The sequence below is a fragment of the Ahaetulla prasina genome, chromosome 12 (assembly GCF_028640845.1).
Source record: "Ahaetulla prasina isolate Xishuangbanna chromosome 12, ASM2864084v1, whole genome shotgun sequence".
NCBI classification, from domain to species: Eukaryota; Metazoa; Chordata; class Lepidosauria; order Squamata; family Colubridae; genus Ahaetulla; species Ahaetulla prasina.
In genome coordinates, this window is record NC_080550.1 from 29,425,317 (window position 1) to 29,448,926 (window position 23,610).

The window sequence follows — 23,610 nt, forward strand, 5'->3', positions numbered from 1 at the left end:
AGAATAAATTGTATCAATAAGATTTCTCAAAAAGTACTCCATAAAATTCAGCTCTTTGCATTTCTGCTCTTTTTACTGAATGGATTTCATCCAGGATAAGAGTCCCAAGATTGTTTAAAAATTGCCAAGCATTTCTGGTTCTGGTCTCTAATTCAAATAAGCTTTGGTTTACTTACATGGTGAATTTTAGAACAAATGAAAAATGTCTCTGTCCATAATTATTCAAAAGGTTGTTTGGGACTTAAGGTTTTTTTTCCCTTTTTTATATGATGAATTCAAGCCTATAATATTAAGTGGATAAAGGTAAATATGCTAGTGTGATTTATCAGAATGATTTATGGCTCATTTTACTTTGGGGAATATTTTGAATGTTTGGCAACGTTATTAAAGAACTTCAAAAATGGATTTTCCAAATTCTCTTCCTTCACCTGTATCATAAATTGAGGGTCATTTTGTAAGATTTTGTTTTGACTGCTTGGGTTTCCACAGTCAGTACAGAACAGAATAACAGGGTTGGAAGGGGCCTAGGAGGTCTTCTAGTCTAACCCCCGGCTCAGGCAAAAAACATACCATTTCAGACAAGTGCCTGTCCAGTCTCTTCTTGGAAGCCTCCAGTGATGGGGCATCCACAACTTCTGCTGTTCCATTGATTAATTGTCCTCACCAGTGGTCAGTTGCCCATTTGTCAGTTTGGTCTGGTTCTTGCAAACTAGTAGTAAAACTGGTGGGAGGCTCCGCCCACCCACCCGGATATCACTTGACAATCTGTGCATGCGCAGAAGCGTGCACACGCATATGGTCCCATTGCGAACCAGTAGTAAAAGTAAGTAGAACCCACCCCTGGTCCACACTGTCAAGGAATTTCTCTTTAGTTCTAGGTTGCTTCTCTCCTTGATTAGTTCCCATCCATTGGTTCTTGTCCTGCCTTCAGGTTCTTTGGAATATAAGTTGACCCCCTCTTCTGTGTGGCAGCCTCTCAAATACTGGAACCCTGCTATCATGTCTCCCCTAGTCCTTTTCACTAAGCTAGACAAACCCAATTCCTGAAACCACTCTTAAGATGTTTTAGCTTCTAGCCCCCTAATCATCTTTATTGTTCTCTGCACTCTTTCCAGCATCTCAACAGCTTACTATTTGGGTCAACTGTTTATTGAGCAGTTCCATTAAAAAATAACCAACACCAAAAGCAATCAAAACATTGTTTTGGCAAAGCCCACCTGTGCCTCAAATAACCGTAGCTCAACTTTGTCTACCTCCGTTTTTCTCTTAAGCATCTACCTGTTTTACCCTTTATGCCAACTTGATGCTGTAATTGCACACTTAGCACTACCTGACTGTGGAAACGACTCTCTTTCAGTACTAACAGATTGCTAATCTGGATTAGGTGCCTTGCCCTTCTCACTGGCAGGGCATAAAATAGGTGCTGGAGGGTGATCATCCCCAACATCAGAGGTTCTCTCTGGTGGAAAGAGGTCTGTGGCCACCCCTCTTCAATGGAGGAAAGCCAAGAGACGAGAATCCATAGCCTTGATGGAATGGACAGTGGAGCACTGTGGTGGAATGTAGTCTGGATTCCCAGGAGGGAGGGGCACTTTCTAGAGGACAACTAGGCAGTGAAAGTTAGAGAGTTTGCTTAGGAGGAAGAGGGTTTAAATAGCTCCTCCCTAGCTTTTCCCAGAGTAGATCTGTAGTTCTGCAAATAGTTGCCGTACTCTGGCAAGATTCTCTCTATAGGTGAGGAACAATAAAGAAAGATACTTTTAAGTAATTCCATGTGTCGTTCCTGAGACCTGACAGGAGGGATGCTGTGATTGGTACCTTGGCAACATCTGAATGGCCGTTTGTTTCACCCCTTGCTAGTCCAGTACGGCATTTTTCAATCTTAGTAGCTTTCAGATGTGTAGATAACTCTAGTCAAACCCATGCTGGGTGAGGAATTCTGGAGTTGCAAGTCCATACCCCTTAAAATTTGCTGAGGTTGAGAAACGACTTCAGCCTTATCCATTTTCACTCAGACCAGAAAGCATTTGAAACCAGAAGCATTGCAAAGACAATCCCTGCCCACCTCCAGGCCCCAAATTTGCATTCACAATTTTGCTGTGTTTCGAGATCTCCTCTGCCCTTCCCGCCCCGCTTCACGAAAGAAATTGTAAGAGGCAACTCCTGAAGCAGTGGTGAGGCTGTGGCTAATTTAATCTCAGGCTCAGAATTGTGTTTCTGTTTTTGCAGATGGCCTTGGGAAGAGAAGAGCAAAGGAATTCTGGGAAAAAAAATCATCAGTTACAAAACATTTGGGTGCTTTCACTGCAGCTCTTGAATCCCGCAGTCCGTGGTCTCTTTTCCCTCCCCTCCCCATACATCGGCATTAATATAGATTTCAACTGGACTTGGAGCTGAGCTTAACATCGGCTGGTCCCTTCCATTCATTTCCATTGTTTTCTCTCTCCTGGCTTGGAAACGTCTCCCTTCTCTCACTTACACACAGGATCCAAAACATGGTTATTTACACATACAGAGCACAAGAGAGGGCAAATATCTCCAGCATTATTGAGAGAGGAAAAAAGAAAGGAACAAAGTAAAGAACACAAAAAACAACACTACCAATTGTACGACTATAAAAAGATAGCCCTTCTAAAAGTTATTCAATAAATAGTAAAACTAGAAAACCAATTGCTTCTGTTTAAAAAAAGTTCAGCATAGGAAATCCAGGTGCTCCGTGGAAGCATTTTACCAAGATGGCCCTTCCCAAGCTGGTGGCCCCCAAATCTACCGGGGTGTCAGTTCACATCATCCCCTTGGCAGTACGGGCTAACGATTATGGGATTTGGAGCGGTACATCCGGAGGGCACCAGCTTGGAGAAGACTGCCTTGACTAACTATACCGGGAAAGGAGGGAGAAGGTGGGACTGTGTTCTCAGGAGAGCCTTTTCAAGAAGGAAAGTCGAGAGGTTCCTTCAACAGAGTCCTTCAAAGCACTTGAAAGACACGTCCTCCACTGTGCTTCTGCCTGAAGGCCAAGCCATGGTCAAGGGGCCAGGCTAAAAGTGGACAACCTTTTCGACTGTCCAAGAAGAGAAGAAGAAGCCGGGAATTGAAATTAAGGGGCCTTCTGGAAACAAGCAATTGATTTGTCTCCTGCCAATCAAAAGAAGGCTGGGACTGACCGGTGGGACCCACAGCTTGCCTTGAGGACAGAGAAAGGAGGGAGTGGCCTTGGAGGTGGTTTGTTGGGTGGGGGGTAGAGGTAGGAGATAGACTTGAGGAGAGGCAAAACTTTCCAACTGGAATGTAACAAGAAATCTTCCAACAACCCCCTGCCTCAAGGAGGCCACCCCCAGCTGCTTCCCCTTTTGCAATTATCGCTTCTACATTGTGCTGAGGCAATGGTTGGCATGAACCACAGTTGGTTGAGTAAGCCACATGGGACTGAGTGTACCTGCTAAGCTATAAACCCTGCAAAGGTATAGCAAAGGCTTGGCAAAGAAACCACGGTGGCTGGGTTCACACCACACGCTAAGCCCAAATCTAAGGAGACTTGCGGCAAAACCCAGTCAATATCTCCTCCCTTCAGGAACAGCAGGGGTCTGTGCCGGGTGAAGAACTGACCTCCAATAGAGCACCCGTGTTTGAGGAGGGACACCCCTTGCAGCTCACGATTGGCCCCAAATAGCCCCAAGGAAAGCAGCTTTTGGGCACAGCGACAGAACCAAGGCCTCAAGCTCCCCACCCATCCCTCTTGTCCTGAGCTGGCAGCCCCGTGGAGAGAGCACAGCCAGAAGGAAATTTGTGCTACCGTTGCTGAGGGGAGGGGAAGCTGGAATCTCCAGGGAGGGCCGAAGGGTCTGTGAGGAAGCGTTGCTGAGCAAGCTGCATTTCTGAGGAGGGCAGGCAGAGGTCCCCAAGGATATCTTTTGTTGCTCTGCTTTCCCCTGCAGGGTTGCTGTGCCGAAGACAGGTTTATTTGGGGCCTCCCAAAGACCTGGTTGAGGTCTGCAGCATGGATCGGCAGAGCAATGAGGCTGTTTCTGAAAGCCTGGGCCAGCAGCCCCTCTTCCAGCCCCACAACCCCTCACAGGTCCATCCTTCGGCTCCCAAATGACGTGGGAAGACTTCAACCTGGCCCAGGTCCAAGGTGCTGTTCCCCTATGTGAGAAAGGAAGAGGCCCTCCCCCCTCGGGGCCGAATCCTCCCTCCGACCGTCTAAACTTCTGGCCTTGATGGCCAAAAGATGTGCATTCGGGGGAGACCCCCCCTCTCTGGATATATAGGATATGCATAAACAATACGATATATTGAAAATAGTTGTAATAATATATAGCTCGTCCTTTTCAGAAGATCTGGATGCCTGCTGACATCCTGGGCCAGGCCGGGTTCGTTGACCAGACGGTCCACAGCTCCTGGATCTAGAACGTTCGTGTTGGAGCCACCCCGGGGCAAAGCTTGCACTGTTCCCCTGCACAAAATGTCGTCCCTGGGCCTTTCGTGGAAGGGCAGGAGCAAGTAAAAAAAAACATCTTCGGTCCCTTGGCCTGAGTGGGCACCCCAACAGTTTTCCTCACTTGGTCTTGAGCGGCCTCACTGGGTAGCCGAGGTGGGGTCTTTGCCGTCACTTTTCCCACTCTTGGAAGAGTTTGGCTTCAGTAAGATTAGGCGGTTCAAGAGGTCAGTCTCTGAGCTGGCCTGGGGACCAGAGTAGCTGTCACCTGTGGGCAGAAAGAGATTTTGTCTGGTTCAAGACCCGAGTTCTTTCGTATCAAAGGCACCTACAAATTATAGACCTGTAACTTTCAACATTCAAGGGGGACGCGGTGGCTCAGACATTGAGCTTGTTGACTGAAAGGTCGGCAGTTCAGCGGTTCGAATCCCTAGTGCCGCATAACAGGGTGAGCTCCCATTACTTGTCCCAGCTTCTGCCAACCTAGCAGTTCGAAAGCCCGTAAAAAATGCAAGTAGAAAAATAAGGACCTCCTTTGGTGGGAAGGGAACAGCGTTCCATGCGCCTTTAGCATTGAGTCATGCCAGCCACATGACCACGGAGACGTCTTTGGACAGCGCTGGCTCTTCGGCTTAGAAACGGAGATGAACACCACCCCCTAGAGTCGGGAACGACTAGTACATATGTGCGAGGGGAACCTTTACCTTTACCTTTAACATTCAACACTGAACAAATAAAGTAGGTATAAAATAGGCCATAAAAATATAGCATGTGTAAAAAGGATACAGAATAAATAGGATTAAAAGTACAGGTAGTCCTTGGTTTACAACAGTTCATTTAGTGACTGTTCAAAATTACAACAGCACTTACAACCTTTGCAGCATCCCCCTGATCATGTGATCAAAATTCAGATGCTGGGCAACTGGTTCATATTTATGACCTTTGCTGTGTCCCAAAGTCATGTGAGATCCTTCTGACAAGCAAAGTCAATGGAGAAGCCAGATTCGCTTAACAACCGGGTGACTAACTTATCCGCTGCAGCGATTCACTTAACAACTGAGGCCAGAAAGCTCGTAAAATGGGGCAAAACTCACTTAACAAATGTCTCACTTAATAGCAGAAATGTTGGTCTCAATTGTGGTCATAAACCAGGGACTGTAGAGGGCATTTGCCTGGGATTGGGCCATATCATTTCCTCTTGCCAGCGTGAAGTCTGCCTCTGTGCATCTTAAAGGACATTATATACACCGTAGCATATGTGAGATGGATTGTTCTTCTGAATCCATCAGAGCATCTTCTATTGGGAAGTCAGATTTTTAATAGATTAACAGAGTTGGAAGGGATCTTGTAGGTCATCTAGTCTAATCTCCCTGCCCAAGCAGGAAATCCTACACCATTTCTGACAGATGGCAGTCCAATCTCTTCTTGAAAGTTTCCAGTGATGGAGTACCCAGAACTTCTGAAGGCAATCCGTTCCACTGGTTGATTGTTCTCACTGTCAGAAAATTTCTCCTTATTTCCAGATTGACTCTCTCCTTGTTCACTTTCCATCCATTAATTCCTTCTTTTAGATGGTCCTTTGATTTTCTTGTTGGTAACTAGGAAGAAGTTGCTTCCAGGCTATACAGTTCTTGACTTACAACCCTTTATTTAATGACCATTCAGAGTTACAACAGGACTGAACAAATGACTCATGACCAGTTCTCACACTTATGACTATTACAGAATCCCCAAGTGATGAGAATTTGAGCACTTGGCAACTGACATGTTCTTAAAAAGAGGTCTTTCCTGCAACGAAGGAGAAATTTCTTAGCAGTGAAAACAATAAACCAGTGGAACGGATTGCCTTCAGAAGTTCTGGGTACTTCACCACTGGAGGTCTTCAAAAAGAGACTGGACAGCCATTTATCTGGGATGAAATAAGAACTTTGATTTTGGGCAAGGAGCTGGACTAAAAGATCTTTGAGGTCCCTTCCAACCCCATGATTCTGTGCTCTCTGTATTTATGACAATTGCAGCATGCCAGGATCATATGATTGCCATTTGTGACCTTTGAGACAGGCTTCCAAGAAAGTGAATGAGGAAAGCCAGATTCACTTAATGACAGCATAATTCACTTCACTGTGGCAAAAAAGTTATAAAATTTGGGCACGATTCACTTAGCAACTGCCTTGGTTAGCAACAGAAATTCTGATCCCAATTGTGGCCATAAATTGAAGATTACCTGTACCTCTTTCTGAAAGAAAAAAAAAGTCTGCACCCAAAGTTATCTATCGGTGGCTGATAGCAACGAGAACTAAATGGAACCTCCAACTCAGGGGTGTCCAACGTGAGGTTATAACAAATGGCGGCCATGATGAGGTAATCAACATGAGCCTATAAGAAACTAGCAAAGTCAAGACATATTGCCCTTTGGGTGTGTGAGTTGCACGTGTGGCACACATTAAAAATGGTGGAATTTTGATTGCACCAATGTGGCCACCATCTTGAGGTATTTTTTATTATTATATCCTGCAGACACATTTGATCCAAATCCAAAATGGTCTACTGCTTACAATCAGGTTTGGGAAACTTTTCTCTCCAGATGTTGTTTAGAAGCTTCCCAGAATTCACCTGCTTATCTGTTTTTGAAAAGTGAATGCTGGAATAGACAAATCATTGAACAGATTTCAGCAATAGCTTCTGTTCTTGAAGGCAAGGCGGGTCACAGGTGGGTCTCTTGCAAGCAGATTTATCCCACTCTGCCAATATTGGAAGAGAGGAAATTGAGTCCTAGGGATAAACTGTCCTCTGCAGAGGAATCAAGAACTCCAGGGACCATCAGTTCATTTGCAACAAGGGAAAGGGACTCAAATAATTCTTGAAGAATGTGGGGGTGAGCAGAGAACTCACTGAGCCTCCAGGAACATAAAGGCCCAAAGACCCAAAGATGCAAAAGCAGAGAGCTGAGATGCAGAAAGAACAAAACAAAACAGAATAGCATAGCATAGCATAAAATAGAGTGGAGTGGAGTGGCATGGCATGGAATGGAATAGAATGGAACAGAATAGAGAAAAGATAGATTCCAAGGAAGAACCTGAAAGAACTTCATCTGTTCATGACATCTGGCTTAAAAGCAGTTCTTCTGAACTGCCACATTAGCGGTTCTAGCATTTGATTGACTTTATTTGAGCTCTGAAATGAAGCAGGATTGGGCCCAGTTAGAATGCCAAATAACCCCACAGCTGGCGGAGAAGTAGAAAAAACATCCAGCAAGAAGATAACTAACCATGTGCAGCTGTCAGGAAAATAATACGGAGAAGGACCACGTCAACAAGACTGGAAGCTCAACTCAAAAGTGTCCTTACATTTTCCCTCTTTTGTTAACTTTTTTTCAGAGTTAACAAACACAGGGCTACCTCTCCTCTTCAAGAGAATCTCAAATGCACCTTGCAAGGAAGCTATTCAGGTCTTGTTAAGAGCTATCTGTTTCTGCCATGTGGCCTGTTGCTTCAACCTCACCCCTGCCATGAAATCTCTAAGAGGTTATCCCAGTTCTTAACAGAAAATGGATTTTCCACCTCTGTTTCAGAATTGGAGCTTATCCTGGATGGAACCATTCTGGATAGAGCACCTAAGCCTTTGGTTTGCATCAGACCACTGTTTAAGGCAATGCTAGTGAACATTTTGGTTCCTCCCTCCGATTCTGGCCACCTGGTGCTGGACTATACTGTACTGGTTTCCTTGTCAGATGTAGAAACTGCAGCTTTGCTTTACGAAGTCCTTGGAAGATCACCTTTCAATCCTGGCAGCAAACAAGGGTCAACAAACAGAAAGTGACAAGTTCTCCAGATCTTCCTCCTGTTTTGACTGTTCTGACATATTTGCGGTGACCGGTTCCGGTTCAAAGATTAATGGACAGGTTTGACTAGATCCAGGTTTAAAGGTTAAAAGGCAGGTTTAACTAGGGTAGTGAGGTTAATGAAGCACCATGAAATTCTTGAAAGTTTCTAGGCGAACTTTTATCTCCCAGATCGAAATATGCATAAGAATATATCCTACCTTTCAGAACTCTTTTAAGCAGAAATGTATTATGCATTCATATTAGGACTCAGCAGGTGAAAGCACCTGGTCAGCTTTGCCTGGATTGGAAAGCTAGGTAGGATTGGTATTCCTACTCAAGAGGAAGATGGGACACCACCAATTCATCTCAGAAGTGGAAGTGAGACTGGAGACTCGTCCTCAGTCTTGTACTGTAAGTCAAGAAGAACATCTGGATGTCCATGAAGTCACCATGAAGCTCAAACTCAAGGAAGCTTCACGGTTTAGAAACATAGAAAACTGACAGCAGGGGAAAAAAACCCTAGTGGTCCATTCAGACTGCTCTTTGAATTTGCTATTTGTTTTCTTTTTAATTACTTAATTTATTTATAATAAAAATTATTAATTTTTATATCCAATTAATTTTTATTTTATTTTACTTTTGATTTTTGTCAGAGGACGGGACATGTAAACTCAGTTATTGAGGACGGACCCACTGCCTCCACTGGAAGTTGGTTCTGAGCTACTCTTTCTGTCAAGTAATCATTCCTTTTGAACTTCTCTCCTTAAGTTTATTTATTTAGTTTGGAAAATTTATATTGCCGCCTCCTCGCACATGGCGACTCAAGGCAGCTTATGCCCCCTTGTTCTAATTTAATGTAATTGAACAATCTAATTTCATAATTTAAATTATACGTAAAACTGATTGTTCCTACTGCTATTGTGAATCCTTTTATAACTACCTTATTATGACCACTATGAACTATTATCATACATCGGCAGCCTTGGATTCTTTGCTGTTACATTTGAATATTATAAATATCTATTCCCCTTGGGAGCTTTATAGAAGCCATCAGAGAGAACATCACAAATTCTTACAACAGAGGAATCGATCACCAAGATAGAGAACAATTCTGAATGAAGGAGCTTTTCAAATAAATGAATTCACTGGACAGGATCCAGACAAAATGGAGCTTTGCTTTTTTAGCTCCAGAGACAAAAGGGAAAGATGCTCTCTGGAAATCAATAGAGTTTCAAAGTGCCTAACTCTCTTTGGATTGAGCCCCTGTACATTATTATGCGAATGGAACACAGCACGCAGAATGATTGACTTCAGAATATCACTTTAATGTGGCATTAAATTAGAGCTGTCCTGTCAGGTTGCTTATATTTAGTAGTGTACAATCCAGAAAAAGCTTTTCATGTTCAAGAAGGATGCATGAGCAGTCAAAGAACAGAACACCAGAGTTGGAAGGGGCCTTGGAGATCTTCTAATCCAGCACTCTATACAAGCAGGAGACCCTATATCTTTTCAGACAAATGGCTGTCCAGTCTCTTCTTCTGGAGGCAAGTTGTTCCACAGATTAATTGTTCTAACTGACAGGAAATTTCTCTTTAGTTCTAGGTTGCTTGTCTCTTTGTTCAGTTTCCACCCATTGCTTCTTGTCCTGCCTTCAGGGGCTTCGGAAAATAAACTGACCCCCTCTTCTTTGTGGCAGCCCCTCAAATACTGGAATACTGCTATCATGTCAGCCTAGTCCTTCTTTTCACTAGACTAGACATACCTAATTCCTGCAATGGCTCTTCATATGTTTTAGCCTTTAGGACCCTAATCATGTTTGTTGATCTTCTCTGCACTCTATCTGAAGACCCTCAACATCTCTTTTGTATCACAGTGACCAGAATTGGATGCAATATTCCAAGGGTAGCCTCACCAGTGCAGTATAAAGTGGTATTATCACGTCACATGATCTCAAAACTACCCCTGTTAAATGGAATGAGATGCGCACTCACCCCCGTAGCTGGAAGACTCAGCGATGTTCTGTGAGCCGGTGATATGATGCCAGTAAGCACTGCGTGGCAACATGGTGGTAGGTGTGCAGGGATAGGAATAATGCTCTGTCCCCTTGTTCAACAACTGGAAAAGTAGAAAGAGCAGGAGGTGAGCTTCCAAAATCTGAACTGTTTTAAGGTTTTTCACTGGTTTTATTATTATTTCTGGCATATATTTTCTGAGCTGTAAGCTGCCCTGAGTCACTGACTGAGATGGGCAGCCATAGAAATTGAATGAATAAACGAACAAATAAACGAACAAACAAATGAATGAATGAATGAATGAATGAATGAATGAATGAATGAATGAATGAATCTGCAGATGGTAGCACTCAACAAAAGGGCTGTGTACAATGGGGCAGAGAATCAGTGTTAAAATACTTCAGAGTTCTCTTGAAGGAGTCTTATTTATCTCTGTTGGTCTGCCATAAAGGGGCCACTTTATTAATAGCAATAGCAATAACACTTGGACTTATATACCATTTCACAGTGCTTTACAGCCCTCTCTAAGTGGTTGATAGAGCTAGCCTCTTGCCCACAACAATCTAGGTCCTCATTTTACTGACCTTGGAAGGATGGAAGGCTGAGTCAACCTTAATGATGTTAGACCAGTTTCTCAAGCTTCTCAAACTTGGAAACTTTAAACTATGTGGACTTCAACTCCCAGAAATCCCTAGCCAGCATGCTGGCTGGAGAATTCTGGAAGTTGGAGTCCACCAGCTACGGTTAAGAAACACTGAGTTCCTTTGGTCCCTGTTGACTTTGGGAAGCTGGCAAGTTGTAGAAGATTTTTCTTTAGAAAACTGAATTAATTTCATGAAAAAGTGGTCAAAACTGCTATGTTTCCTTCATCCCACTCCTCCCAACCATATCCAGCAGGCAAAAGGCTTTGCTATCCTACATGCTCTATAGCAGCGTTTTTCAAATTTGGCACCTTTGAGATGGGAGGACTTCAACTCCCATAATTCCCCTGCCAACTATTTATCTCATGAAACGTCTCATTCATTGCATGATTTTTAGTTTTCATCTTCCCCTGGGAAAGCATTGGTGGTATAAAAAAGAAAGCAAGTGTGATACTATCTCACTTTGGATCAACCCCCCAAGGTGTGAGAGACAAGGGAAGATCAGACCAGGTTAGTGGACAGTAGGTTGGTGATCCACCCAAACTATAAGAGCCAGAACAATCTACATTTATGAAATCCTTATTCTTCTTGCTTGCTACAATCTGTGTTTTGGAAACTTGTTCAAGTGGGTGTCAGGAATGTTACGCTAAACAGTCTGGATATAAAGAGATAAAAGGTCCTCTAATGTGGACAATCCTGATAAAAGACAGGGTTTCCAATAATGGAAGGGTTTGTTTTTTATAGTGCCTTAATCTAGGCTCAAGGGCTGTGTACCGATCCAAAATAGTTCAGTTTTAATTTTTTTGCTCTGGGCTGGAGCTGAGGCACTCACCTCCCCCTTTAACTCCCCCTAACATTCAAGGCCCAACATGTCCTTTGGCCAATCTTGTGACATCATAATCATCATCTCACTCCTTGGAGTCCACACAGAGGGCCCAAAACCACTTGACAAAAAAAACCATAAACAAAGTCAATCTAAAGTAACTTAATTTGCTCCGTTCCATATGACCATCTCATGGCTGACGTTAGGCATGACAGGTGAATTAAGACAGTTATATCAATGATGTTAATGATGTTAGATCAAATTTCTCAACCTTGGCAACTTTGAGATGTGTGGACTTCAACTCTAAGCATGGCAGGCTGGCTGAGGAGTTCTGGAAGTTGAAGTCCACCAGTTTAAAGTTTCTAAGGTTACGAAACATGGAGTTAGACAAATGACACTCAGCACCTCTCTGATGCTTTAAAGAGGCTGAAATATGTTTGAATTAGTAGTAGCTCGGGTTGTAGTTGGGCTCCTGGTTTGAGCTTGGCAATTTGGTTGCAAATGTTTCGTCACCATTTGAGGAGACATCGTCAGTGTGCTTTGAATTGTGTTCGTCTGTCAGAACGCTGGCCTTTAAATCCCTTTTTATGTGAGGTCTCAAGAATCAACTTCCTTCCAGCTCAGATCCTCCCTCCCCCTTTTCTACTTCTGTTGTGAGCTATAGGCTGGATTTATACAGTTTGATTTTGCAAGAGATGGATGATTTCCAGATGGTGACTTCCCATCTGTAAAGAACAACCTTCTACTACCACTTGCCAGCTTCCCAAAACCAGCAGGGACCAGAAGAAACTCAGTGTTTCTTAAGCTGGTGGAATTCACCTCCCAGAATTCACCTCCCAGAATTGTTGGCTGGGGAATATACTCGTGACGTCTCGTCTGGATTACTGCAATGCTCTCTACATGGGGCTCCCCTTGAAGGGCATCCGGAGGCTGCAGTTAGTCCAGAATGCGGCTGCGCGGGTGATAGATGGAGCCCCCCGTGGCTCCCGTATAACACCCATCCTGCGCAGGCTGCACTGGCTACCTGTGGCTTTCCGGGTGCGCTTCAAGGTTTTGGTGACCACCTTTAAAGCGCTCCATGGCATTGGGCCGGGTTACTTACGGGACCGCCTACTGCTACCGAATATCTCTCACCGACCCTCACAGAGAGGGTCTCCTCAGGGTGCCGTCGGCGCGGCAATGTCGTCTGGCGACACCCAGGGGAAGGGCCTTCTCTGTGGGGGCCCCCACCCTCTGGAATGAACTACCCCCCGGACTTCGGCAGCTCGGACCTCGGACCTTCCGCTGGCTTAAAACGTATTTATTTAATTGTGCAGGGCTGAGCTAGATTTTAAATTATTGGTTTTAAATTGGGTTTTACTTGATATTTTAATTCTAAATTTACGGGCTTCTTAGAATCAGTTTTTTAATTGTTTTATATTGTATTTATATGTTTTTTAAATGCCTGTACACCGCCCTGAGTCCTTCGGGAGATAGGGCGGTATATAAATTTGAATAAATAAATAAATAAATAATAAATTGGGAGTTGAATCCCACATAGTTTAAAGCTGCTAAGGAGCTGAAGTCCACATAGTTTAAAGTTTCCAAGTTTGAGAAACTCGAGAAACTGGTCTAACATCATTAACTGATCCCAAGACATTTGGAACAGGGATCTCCAACCTTGGCCATTTTAAGCCTGGCGGACTTCAACTCCCAGAATTCCCCAGCCAGCAAAACAAAGCTGGCTGGGGAATTCTGGGAGTTTAAGTCCGCCAGGCTTAAAATAGCCAAGGTTGGAGACCCCTGGTCTGGAAGATGCCTTAGCAGTTGGCCTAGAAGCCAAAAAATGTCTGCCTTCCCCTCCACCAGCAGGAATGGACACTTACTCTCACGTTCTTCTCCATCTCCATCAGGACTCGCTTGTGCTGCTCGGCAATGGCTAAGGTGGCGCTGTGCACCCTCTGATAGATCTCCTCGCCCTCCTGGGTCTGGAAGGTGTACAGCCCTTCCCCTGCATCACACATCCTGCTAAGCAACAAGAAATATCCAGAGATCAAGACGGAGATTGCTGCACAAGGGCCCTGTTTTTCCCCCCTCTTGGATACAGGGACTCATGTGCAGCTCATATGCGCCTCTCTTTTTGTCAGCCCCAAAGCTGACAATGGCACCTGGTGAATCTTCCAAGCCAAGTTCTTGAAGTCTGCAGAGATTCTTGGTCATCCACATCATGGTTGTCCCAAAAGTGCTTTTTTCAGGAGCCAACTGGACTTGTTTTTTTTCTTTGAAGAAAAGAAAAAAACCAGAAAGTCCAGTTGGCTCCTGAAAAAAAGCAACTTTGGGACATGTTATTGAAGGTTTCACACCTATAGACAAAATCTTGCCTCTACTATTTGCACCCACAATATACAAGTAGTCCTTGTTTAATGACCACAATTAGGATCTGCAGCTTGGTCATGGAGTGAAGCAGTCACTAAGTAAAACTGCTCCCCTCTCATAACACCTCCCCTGATAAAATATCTGGGAAACACCAAACTTCTTAATGTTATCAACTGCTGTTATCGGATGTCTGATGTAGTCGCTGAAGGTAGCCAAGTTTTGTTATACTTTCTGCAAAACTAGGCAGACTTTGACTGCCCACTGACAATCCACCATCAATTGTTGAATATTATATCATCTTTTTTATTACTTTATTTTAGTTATTTAGTTTGATTTGATTTGATTTGCCAGTTGGGTCCAGTCCAACTCCACCATGTATTCATTGCCTGCTCCAGTTGGTATGAGTGTTAATTTTCTCCGCAAGCCTTGAACTTCAACTGGAAAACCAGCATTCACAATCGTTGAGGGTGTGTTCTAGTTCAGGGATCTCCAACCGTGGCAAATTTAAGCCTGGTGGACTTCAACTCCCAGAATTCCCCAGCCAGCAAAGCTTTGCTGGCTGGGGAATTCTGAGAGTTGAAGTCTGCCAGGCTTAAAGTTGCCAAGGTTGGAGACCCTTGATCTAGTTGCAGAGAGGCCAGGAGACCAGGGCACCTTAGTAGACTTAGCCCACCTGCCCTTCACATCCCTGCCCCCCAAGCCTGCCATGTAGTTTTAAAACTACCTAAAGTTGATCCCCACGATTGTGCCAATGCTTTATTAATCATCAATTAATAAAATAATATAATAAAATAATAAAAGAAAAAATAAAAGCATATGCACCAAGACAAATTCCTTGTGTGTCCAATCACACTTGGCCAATAAAAAGAATTCAATTCAATTCTATTCTATTCTAGATAGAATTAAAAGCAGATTACAAATAAAGTTACAGTAGTGGCCAAAATTGTGGAAACCTTTTGGGAAAGGTATATTTTCTAAAACTAGCTAATAACACCACTTTTGTTTTGGAGTAGTACCATAAAATTATATATCAATGGAAAGATTATTTATTTATTTATTTATTTATTATTTTTTATGGAAAGATAATTTAATCAAGAATGTAATGCAATAACTTTTATGAAGGATTTGCCATTAGAATAATAACAGTTACAGTATAAAGAAGAAAAGTGAAACACATAGAAAAAACAAGATAGACAAAAATTATCACCATGTCAGTTAATACTTTGTTGGGTAACCTTTAGCATGAATTATGGCCTTACAACGTCTTCCTATGGAGTGATCCAAGTCTTTTAGTTCTGCAGCTGTTATTGTGTGAAACCAAGATTGAATGATTGCTTCTATTAACTGGGTTTTATTGCTGAATTGCTTCTGACTAACAAGTTTCTTTAGTTGGCTCCATAGATTTTCAATTGGTTGAAGGTCTGGGCTATTCCCAGGCCATTTCAGCAATGGAATAGGATTATCTTGAAACTCAAAAAAAAAAAATGGTGTTATTAGGCATCAAACCTCAAAAATGCACTTTTTCCAAAGGATTTCCACAATTTTGGCCACTACTGTAGAAAAAGATTTGCAAACTGCGGCGTGGGACAGATATATCCAGCAATAACAGCGGTACAGAGAGTGAAATAGAGTTAATATGCATGGTCTAACTGAGAAGGTGGGAACAGATTCTTCATTGCACAGGGTTAAGCTTTTCCACAGATCCCAGATTTGTCCTTTCAAGATCTGAAACCCTCCCACAAGAGCAAAGGAGGGGAGAGAAATGGAGCCTGTCTTTTCTTGGAGGATTTTATCTCTGGCAGGGTGGTGATGATTGGGGGGGGGGGCGTTATTCCTTTGCTTTCTCTGCCAGCAAAAGAGCTTTATCGTTAGAACAGAGTCCCGCTGCCTCAGAGCAGGTGTGGTGGTGGTGCTGGAAAAACCCTCTAATCATGGCATAAAAAGGCAGGCTAAGTGAGTCAGGGAAGGTCTGGAATAAAAGAGAAAGATCCTATTTCTTGTAGATGGTAATTAGTTGGAGGACTCACTCATAGGTGCAGACAGGGGAAGTCTAAACTGGGGTTCCTCAACCTTGGCAACTTTAAGATGTGTGGACCTCAACTCCCAGATGTCAACTTCCAGAATCCCAGGAGTTGAAATCCACACACCTTAAAAGTTGCCAAGGTTGAGAAATACTGATTGAAAGCAACTTGCAAAAAAAATTAATGAGAGTGGCCTATAAAAGGAGAAAGCCAAAAGGTTCTGGAAACGGGCTTCACATGGATGAGACTGAAAGGCTTAAAATACACCAAGTATTACAAAATTTCGTTTAGTGACTGTTCAACGTTACAACGGCACTGAAAAAAAGGTGACTTACAGGCAGTTTTTCACACTGATGACCGTTATAGTATCCCCATGGTCAAAATTTAGACTGGGTGGTTGACTCATGTTTATGACAGCTGCAAAGGAGACATGATCTCCTTTTGAGACCTTCTGACAAACAAAAGTCCATGGGGAAGCCAACGGTTTGACTAATTTATCAATTGCAGTAATTCACTTGACAATTGAAAAGTCATAAAATGGGGCAAAGCTCATTTAACAAATGTTTCACTTAGCAACAGAAATTTTGGGCTCCAATGTAAGCCGGGGACTGTCTGTACATCACAGCAAACAGTTCTCTACTTTGAGTAGCGAGAAGCGCCAGGAAGTTTTCATATCTAACTTTCTGCTTAAGCGCAGGTTGCCTGTAAGCACAACCAACCTGTCCTAGCCATGGTTTCTGCTGTACCCAGGGTTACATCCTGCCCCCAGTCCATGAATATCGGTAGGAAGCAAGGGAGAATGGAGAGGGCAAAAAATAAAATGTGCTTTACATTACATTGTGAAGAATTTGGCCTAATGGTTAAGGCACCAGGTTAGAAGGCAAGAGGTTGTGAGCTAAAGTCCACCTCAGCCATGGAAGGCAGCTGGTTGGCCTTGGGCAAATCACCACCAGACACTGATTTCTAGTCCTGCCTTAGCCATGAAAGCTTTCTGGGTGACTTTGCGCCAATCATCAGGTGACAGTGGGTTCTAGTCCTGCCTTAGACATGAAAGCTGCCTAGGTGACTTTGCGCCAATCACCAGGAGACAGTAAGTTCTAGCCCCACCTTAGCTGTCTGGGTTATTTGGGGCCAATAACCAGGAGACAGCAAGTTCTAGTCTAGTCCTGCCTTAGCCATGAAAGCTGGCTGGATGACTTTGGGCGAACCATCAGGAGGCTGTGAGTTCTAGTCCCGCTCTAGGCATGACATTTTCCACAGCTCCTTTATAGCCTTGTAAAATAGACTTGAGTTCACAAGAGGGACTGCTTCAAACTCACCTACAGATCTTCTGTGTCACATCCATACTTGGAAACTTGGAAATCCATACTTTCATACACCCTGCAAGTACTTTACTTCACCCTGCATGCCAGCACCTTCAAGATGACCTGCTTTCTGGGCCAAAGGAAGATGTGCCACACAAGTGCCAAACCCCCCCCCCAGAAGATCCAGCTGCAGACATACCGGCCAGCTTCAAAGGTGAACCGTGTGGCATCTCTTCCGTAGCGGCGCAGGGAACACAAAGGCCAGGAAACGAGCTTGATCCGGGGATTGTGCATATCCCAGAGGTAAATGTTTTCATGAGTGATCTGCAATTTGCATTCACCATAGATGTCCAGGTTGGGGCAGGGCAGGAGGAAGACATTGAACCGGTCTGCAGAAGGAGATGCAAAAATGGCTCAAGACCTTAATCTGTCTTCCACCCAACACTTGATTTAGGCAACAGTGAAATCCTCCCTCCTTTCATTTCCACTCCAAGTTGGGGGGCCAAAATGGATAGGATAGGATAGGATAGGATAGGATAGGATAGGATAGGATAAGGATAAGGATAAGGATAAGGATAAGGAAAAGGAAAATGATGGAATGGGATAGGATTAGGATTAGGATTAGGATTAGGATTAAGAGTAGGATAGGATAGGATAGGATAGGATAGGATAGGATAGGATAGGAAAAGGAAAAGGAAAAGGAAAAGGATGGAATGGGGTAGGATTAGGATTAGGATTAAGAGTAGGATAGGATAGGATAGGATAGAAATAGAAATAGAACAGAACAGAACAGAACAGAACAGAGAGTTGGAAGAGACCTTGGAAGTCTTCTAATCCACCCCCACCCCCCGCTCAGGCAGGAAACTCTGTACCATTTCAGACAAATGGTTGTCCAATCTAAAATCACTAATGGAGCACTCACAATTTCTAGAAGCAAGCCATTCCACTGATTAATTCACAGTCAGACTGTCACCATCGCAAAATTCCTCCTTATTTCTAGCTTGCTTCTCTCCTTGGTTCATCACTTGAGGCTTTCAAGAAAAGATTGGGCTGCCATTTGTCAGAAATGGTGTAGGGTCTCCTGCTTGAGCAGAGGGTTGGACTAGATGGTTCCTTCCAACTCTGTTAATCTGTTAATCTAGTTTCCATCCATTGCTTCTTGTCCTGCCTTGAGGTGCTTTGGAGAGTAGCTCTCTTCTTTGTGGCAGCCTCCCAAATACTGGAAGACTGCTATCATGTTACCCTTAGTCCTTCTTTTCATTCAACTACTCAAACCCAATTCCTGCAACCATTCTTTGTACGATTTAGCCTCCAGTCCCTTAATCATCTTTGTTGCTGTTCTCTGCACTATTTCTAGAGTCTCCACATCTTTTTTCCATTGTGGCGACCAAAACTGGATGCAGGATTTCAAGTGTGGCCTTACCAAGGCATTATTAGTTGTACTTTAATTTTGATTCTTTTCACTTTGTCTGTTCTTTGGCAACAGTGAAAATTTTAGTTAAGGCCCACATCTTGATCTGTGTACCCACACTTTGTCATTCTTCACTGCCCAGCACAATTCCCAAAATTCTTCTAGCAACTGTTTTTCCTGAGCCTTTTAAAAAGCAGTTTGTAGGTTCTACTGTTTGCCTACCCCCTTTTTCTTTTCTACTTTTTTTTTACATAAACAAACATTAAAATAGAAATTAACATAAAAGGGAAAAAAGGAGAATAACAGGACAGATTAAAAAGTGACAAAAAATGCAGAGCAAATAAAAAACAAATGTGACCTCCAGATTTTTTCAGTACAAAGGTAAATTTGATCTCACCCCATTTCTAAGAGATCTGTAAGGGGCGTGCATAAGAGCACAAGCGTGCCTACCGTTCCTTCCCTATTGTTTCCTTTTGTTATATCCAATTAATATAGTTATTACATACTCATACTTATATATATATGCTTATATATTGTATAGTTATTACATGCTTATGCTCATATATACTGTGTGACAAAATAAATAAATAAATAAAATAAATATAAATAAATAAATAAGACAACAACCTCTTTCTGGTTTAAATGAACAGTCAATAGTTAAATTAACATAAAGAACTAATAGTCAACACTAAAAAAAACCCGCAATGATCGTATTATATTCTTTTCCCAATTTTAATCTAACATATAACAAGCAGGACTGGCCTGACTTTTTAAATTCTAAATTTAAATTTTAAACTTTTAATGGTAATTTTATTGGGTATTTTTATGGTCAATCGACGGTTTTAATTTGGCCTTTTATTGAATAAGTTTTTTAATGGTTATTTTAATATGTATATTAATTGTTTTAAATGAAGGCTGTACACCGCCCTGAGTCCTTCGGGAGAAGGGCGGTATAGAAGTTTGATAAATAAATAAATAAATAAATAAATATAATTGTCAAATATGAATCATCAGATATTTCAAAAAAAAATCTAACCTTAACCCTAACCCCAAATTTCTCCAATCAAATCACATTTAATCCTCAAATCCCAAAATCAAAAGCTGATTTTTCTCCTTATCGTGTAAGAAATCTAACAGTGGTCTCCAAGTTGCAAGCGATTTATTTGTCTTGGATCAGAGCAATCAGTTTTGCCATCTCAGCCAGCTCCATCATTTCCAAAGCTCATCCTTCCACCACCACCACCCTTCCTCTTTCCAAGACAGGAGACATGAATCTTTTAGGATTATAACCACCTTGGGTCTTCCTGGAGCATACCATGAATGGCCTTCCAAAGTAGGTAGTAGGAGGGAGGGGAGGCAGGACTGACACCCGAGGACTGACTTTTAGGTGGGTAAAAGCAAACTTCACATTCACATTCATTTTACTTTAACCCAAATAATATTAAATGCAACGAACAAGTGGCTCCACTCCTTATATAATCTTCCTCTTCTAGACAGCACATTGAAAATTACAGTTTGGGGATAAAAGGCCTGAAGGCTGCATTAAAAGCAAAAATTGCACTCCCAGGTTTGCACTGACCGAGGGAAGGGCACCTGCCTTACCTGTTTGCTCACACTGAACTCCGGGCGCCAGCAGATCTGGCTCACCGAGGCTGATGTCGTTGAGCCGGGCCCCCAGGCATTCAACGGACAGCGTTTTGTACCATTCTTCGGCTTCCAGTTCTGCAGAGACAAACAAACAGCATTCAGGCTCATGGTTATTCAATGTGACCCCACCCGATCCTGTCCAGCTTTGTCAGCCATCGCTCCAAAGCAAATAGAAATTCCGCCACTCTAGCAGCAGTTTCCCACCTGATTCACAGGTGAACGTCCGAGCTGAGTCGTCCATAAATATGATTGCCACAGCTTGGCGTTTGGTCTCCTTGGGCAACCTCGTGATACATTTCACATTGCTGATCTCTGTGACCTGGAAGAGAAACCAGATTCTGTATGAAAGCTCCTTTTTTTGAGGTACCTCCCAGCAACTTCTAGCACTGCCTACCCTAACTTGGTGCTCCCCAAACTGTGTTTGGACTGGGTCTGGAGAAGAAGGTTGCCATTACGATTTCAGTTCCAGCACAAAGAAAAGGATAAAGACTTTAGTTCTGCTTAGCTCCTTGGATCATTGTCCAAGGACATCCAAAAGGCATGGGTGGAAGGGATGATTATATGCTGAACAAAATAGACAGCTTTGCTGGGATAAGCCACTGGAACTAGAAGTCTTTATTTTCAGCTATTCTAGCTTTAGAATTTGAGTGAGTTTGAAAACAATTATTTCAAAGTTAGCAGCCACGGCTCAGCATGGAGTGAATATCTAGTTGGATGATTTTCAAAAGCTAGGCAATGGATGGATCCACTTAGTACTTGGATGAGAAATCAGGCTGGGTTCCAGAGGCAGTACCAAACCCCTTCCTGGTATTGTGCTCTCAAAGCCACCAGCAACAACTTTACCTTACCACTTAGGATCTCCTTAAGTCAACCTGGAGCCATTTTGGCCAGAAGGACCTTAGGTTAGTCTGGACACAAACTTTCAAGCTCATGGGGCAAAGACTAGAGACTTGGCTCCATTTTCTAGGAGGCTGAGGGCACCAGAAGGGAGTTGGGATGCCCAGAGTTTGGGTCTGAAGAAGCCAGAACACACTGGCATTGAGAAGGGATATTATGAAAGGCCCACTCCCTGTAACACATAAACAAGGTTATTTTTGCCACAATGCTTCCCTTGGGCAAGTATGTTTTTCCAGCCGGCACCGTCACATGAACCACAATGGTGCCCCAGGGAAGCATTTAATGGTAATGAGAATGTCACCGAATGAGGCAATGATGCTGAATTGGAGCAGGCAAATTGCAAATTGGCTCTGAGGAGGAGTCTGCCTGCTCCTACCACTCTTATCTTATCTTATGCAGGGGCACTTCCAGATATCCTCCACCAATGGTCCCCAACCTGGAGCCTTCCAGATGTGTTTGGATGATACTGATGGTGAGGCACAGTTCTAAGACATCCAGAAGGAAGTTGGCAATGGCTCTTCTAGATCAAGCAAGTTGGGGAGAGCTCACCTTTGGGCTTCCTCGTAAACACACTGACTTCTCATCTGGGTATTTCTCCAACCTCTGGGGACCTTTGCTGGAAGATTTCCGAAACACCAGCCAGCAACGCCGATAAATCTGAGTCAAAGAGAGAAAGGGGAGGGAGGAGGAGAGGAGGAGGAAGTGTTTATATGAGTAAGGTAAAACTCAAGGGAACAATACCTGTCCCGCCATCATGAAGAGTTGGACATACCCCTGTCATGAAATGCACCTTCAGGAATATATTTGCATTACCAACAGCCACAGAGATTCTGAAGCAGCCAGAGGTTGAGTGTTCCAACATCTTCACGTGCCCTAAATATTAACTGTGCTTTTATGCACATGATTGCATAGCTCCAGAGTTGTGAATCCAAAGTCATTAATTTCACTGAATTATTTTTTTGCACTTTTTTCATTTCCCAATTCATTTTCCCAGAGTTTGAGGATCTGTTGGCTAGGGAATTCTGGGAAGTGAAGTCCACTCATCTTAAAGTTGCATGGTTGAGAAAGACTTTCTAGCAATCTAGTCACTCCAGGAATGTTGGATTGCAATGCCCATCATCTGATACCCTAGCTTGGGGGAAGGAAGGCATTTCTAAATGCTAACCATTCACTGAACTGCCTTTGGCCACCATGAATAGTCAGTCTCTTGCCCTCTAGTGCCTAACCCATTATCTCATTTCATACTATATCAGAATAAATGGCATTGGGATCTCTAAAACAGGCCAAGTCTTCAAAAGCACAAAGGAAATTAAATGAGCCACGGTGGCACAGTGGTTAGAGTGCATACTGCAGGCTACTTCTGCTGGCTGCCAGCAATTTGGCAGTTCAAATCTCACCAGGCTCAAGGTTGACTCAGCCTTCTGTCTTTCTGAGGTGGGTAAAATGAGGACCCAGATTGTTGGGGGCAAGAGCTGACGCTGTAAACCAGTTAGAAAGGACTGTAAAGCAGTGTAAAACGTATATAAGTCTAAGTGCTATTGCTGTTGCTAAAGGATGGCACAGACAAGGTCAGATATGCACATCATGGCATCCACATCCAACCGATGGGGCTCACATACTTGCACCAAATTATCCAACTGATGCAAATTGCCCATTGCAATAAGATCATGATGAGTTTATCCTTAGAGATCCCAATGCTATTTATTCTGGTATAATATGAGATGAGATAGTAGACTCGTCATTATAAGGCAAGAGATCGGCTATCCGTGGAGGTCAATGGCTCCATGGTTAACGTTTAGAAATGCATTCCTCCAAGCTAGGGTATCAGATGATAGGCACTTTGTCAGGACACTTAAGGTTGTCACGCGTAAAAGACCAGGTCCACACTAAGGCTCAATTAAGCTGATTCCTTGCTAAAAGTCTATGCACAGGAATCTTCTCAACGAATGATTAGCATCTGCTTGGAGTTAGATAATGGTCAACGGCACTCAAGCAAGTTTGGACATACTACGCTTGTGGCTACATAGGGATTCTAGTCTGGTCCCTCTTGTCACACTGACCCCAGATTCTGCCACTCCTTCTACAGGTGGATACACAGGATTGTATGCAGGCTAAAGGTGTGAGCTGTGTAGCTCAGAAGTTCTACATCTCAGCAAGAACATTTTCTGGAGGCAGAGACTTAGCTGCACCAGGAAATGGCTCCTGCCATTCCGATATCCATCTTTTCTCCCCACATTTGAC

General features: G+C 43.2%; 1 protein-coding gene across 4 annotated transcripts in view; it reads right to left on the bottom strand.

Annotated features, from left to right (window-relative positions):
• Window positions 1–2,169: 2,169 nt before the first annotated feature.
• Window positions 2,170–23,610, bottom strand: part of DOK4 (docking protein 4) — an 84,599-nt gene continuing 63,158 nt past the window's right edge. For 3 of the 4 annotated variants that reach the window (XM_058155236.1, XM_058155238.1, XM_058155237.1), the window contains 7 exons: window positions 21,919–22,026; window positions 20,677–20,791; window positions 20,428–20,547; window positions 17,614–17,803; window positions 13,600–13,741; window positions 10,250–10,373; window positions 2,170–4,703 (listed from right to left, as the gene is read on the bottom strand). In XM_058155236.1, the coding sequence (XP_058011219.1) occupies window positions 4,576–4,703; window positions 10,250–10,373; window positions 13,600–13,741; window positions 17,614–17,803; window positions 20,428–20,547; window positions 20,677–20,791; window positions 21,919–22,026 (927 nt within the window). In that variant the 3' untranslated portion in view covers window positions 2,170–4,575. The remainder of the gene's footprint in view (window positions 4,704–10,249; window positions 10,374–13,599; window positions 13,742–17,613; window positions 17,804–20,427; window positions 20,548–20,676; window positions 20,792–21,918; window positions 22,027–23,610) is intronic. The other variant, XM_058155239.1, reaches the window with a different exon arrangement.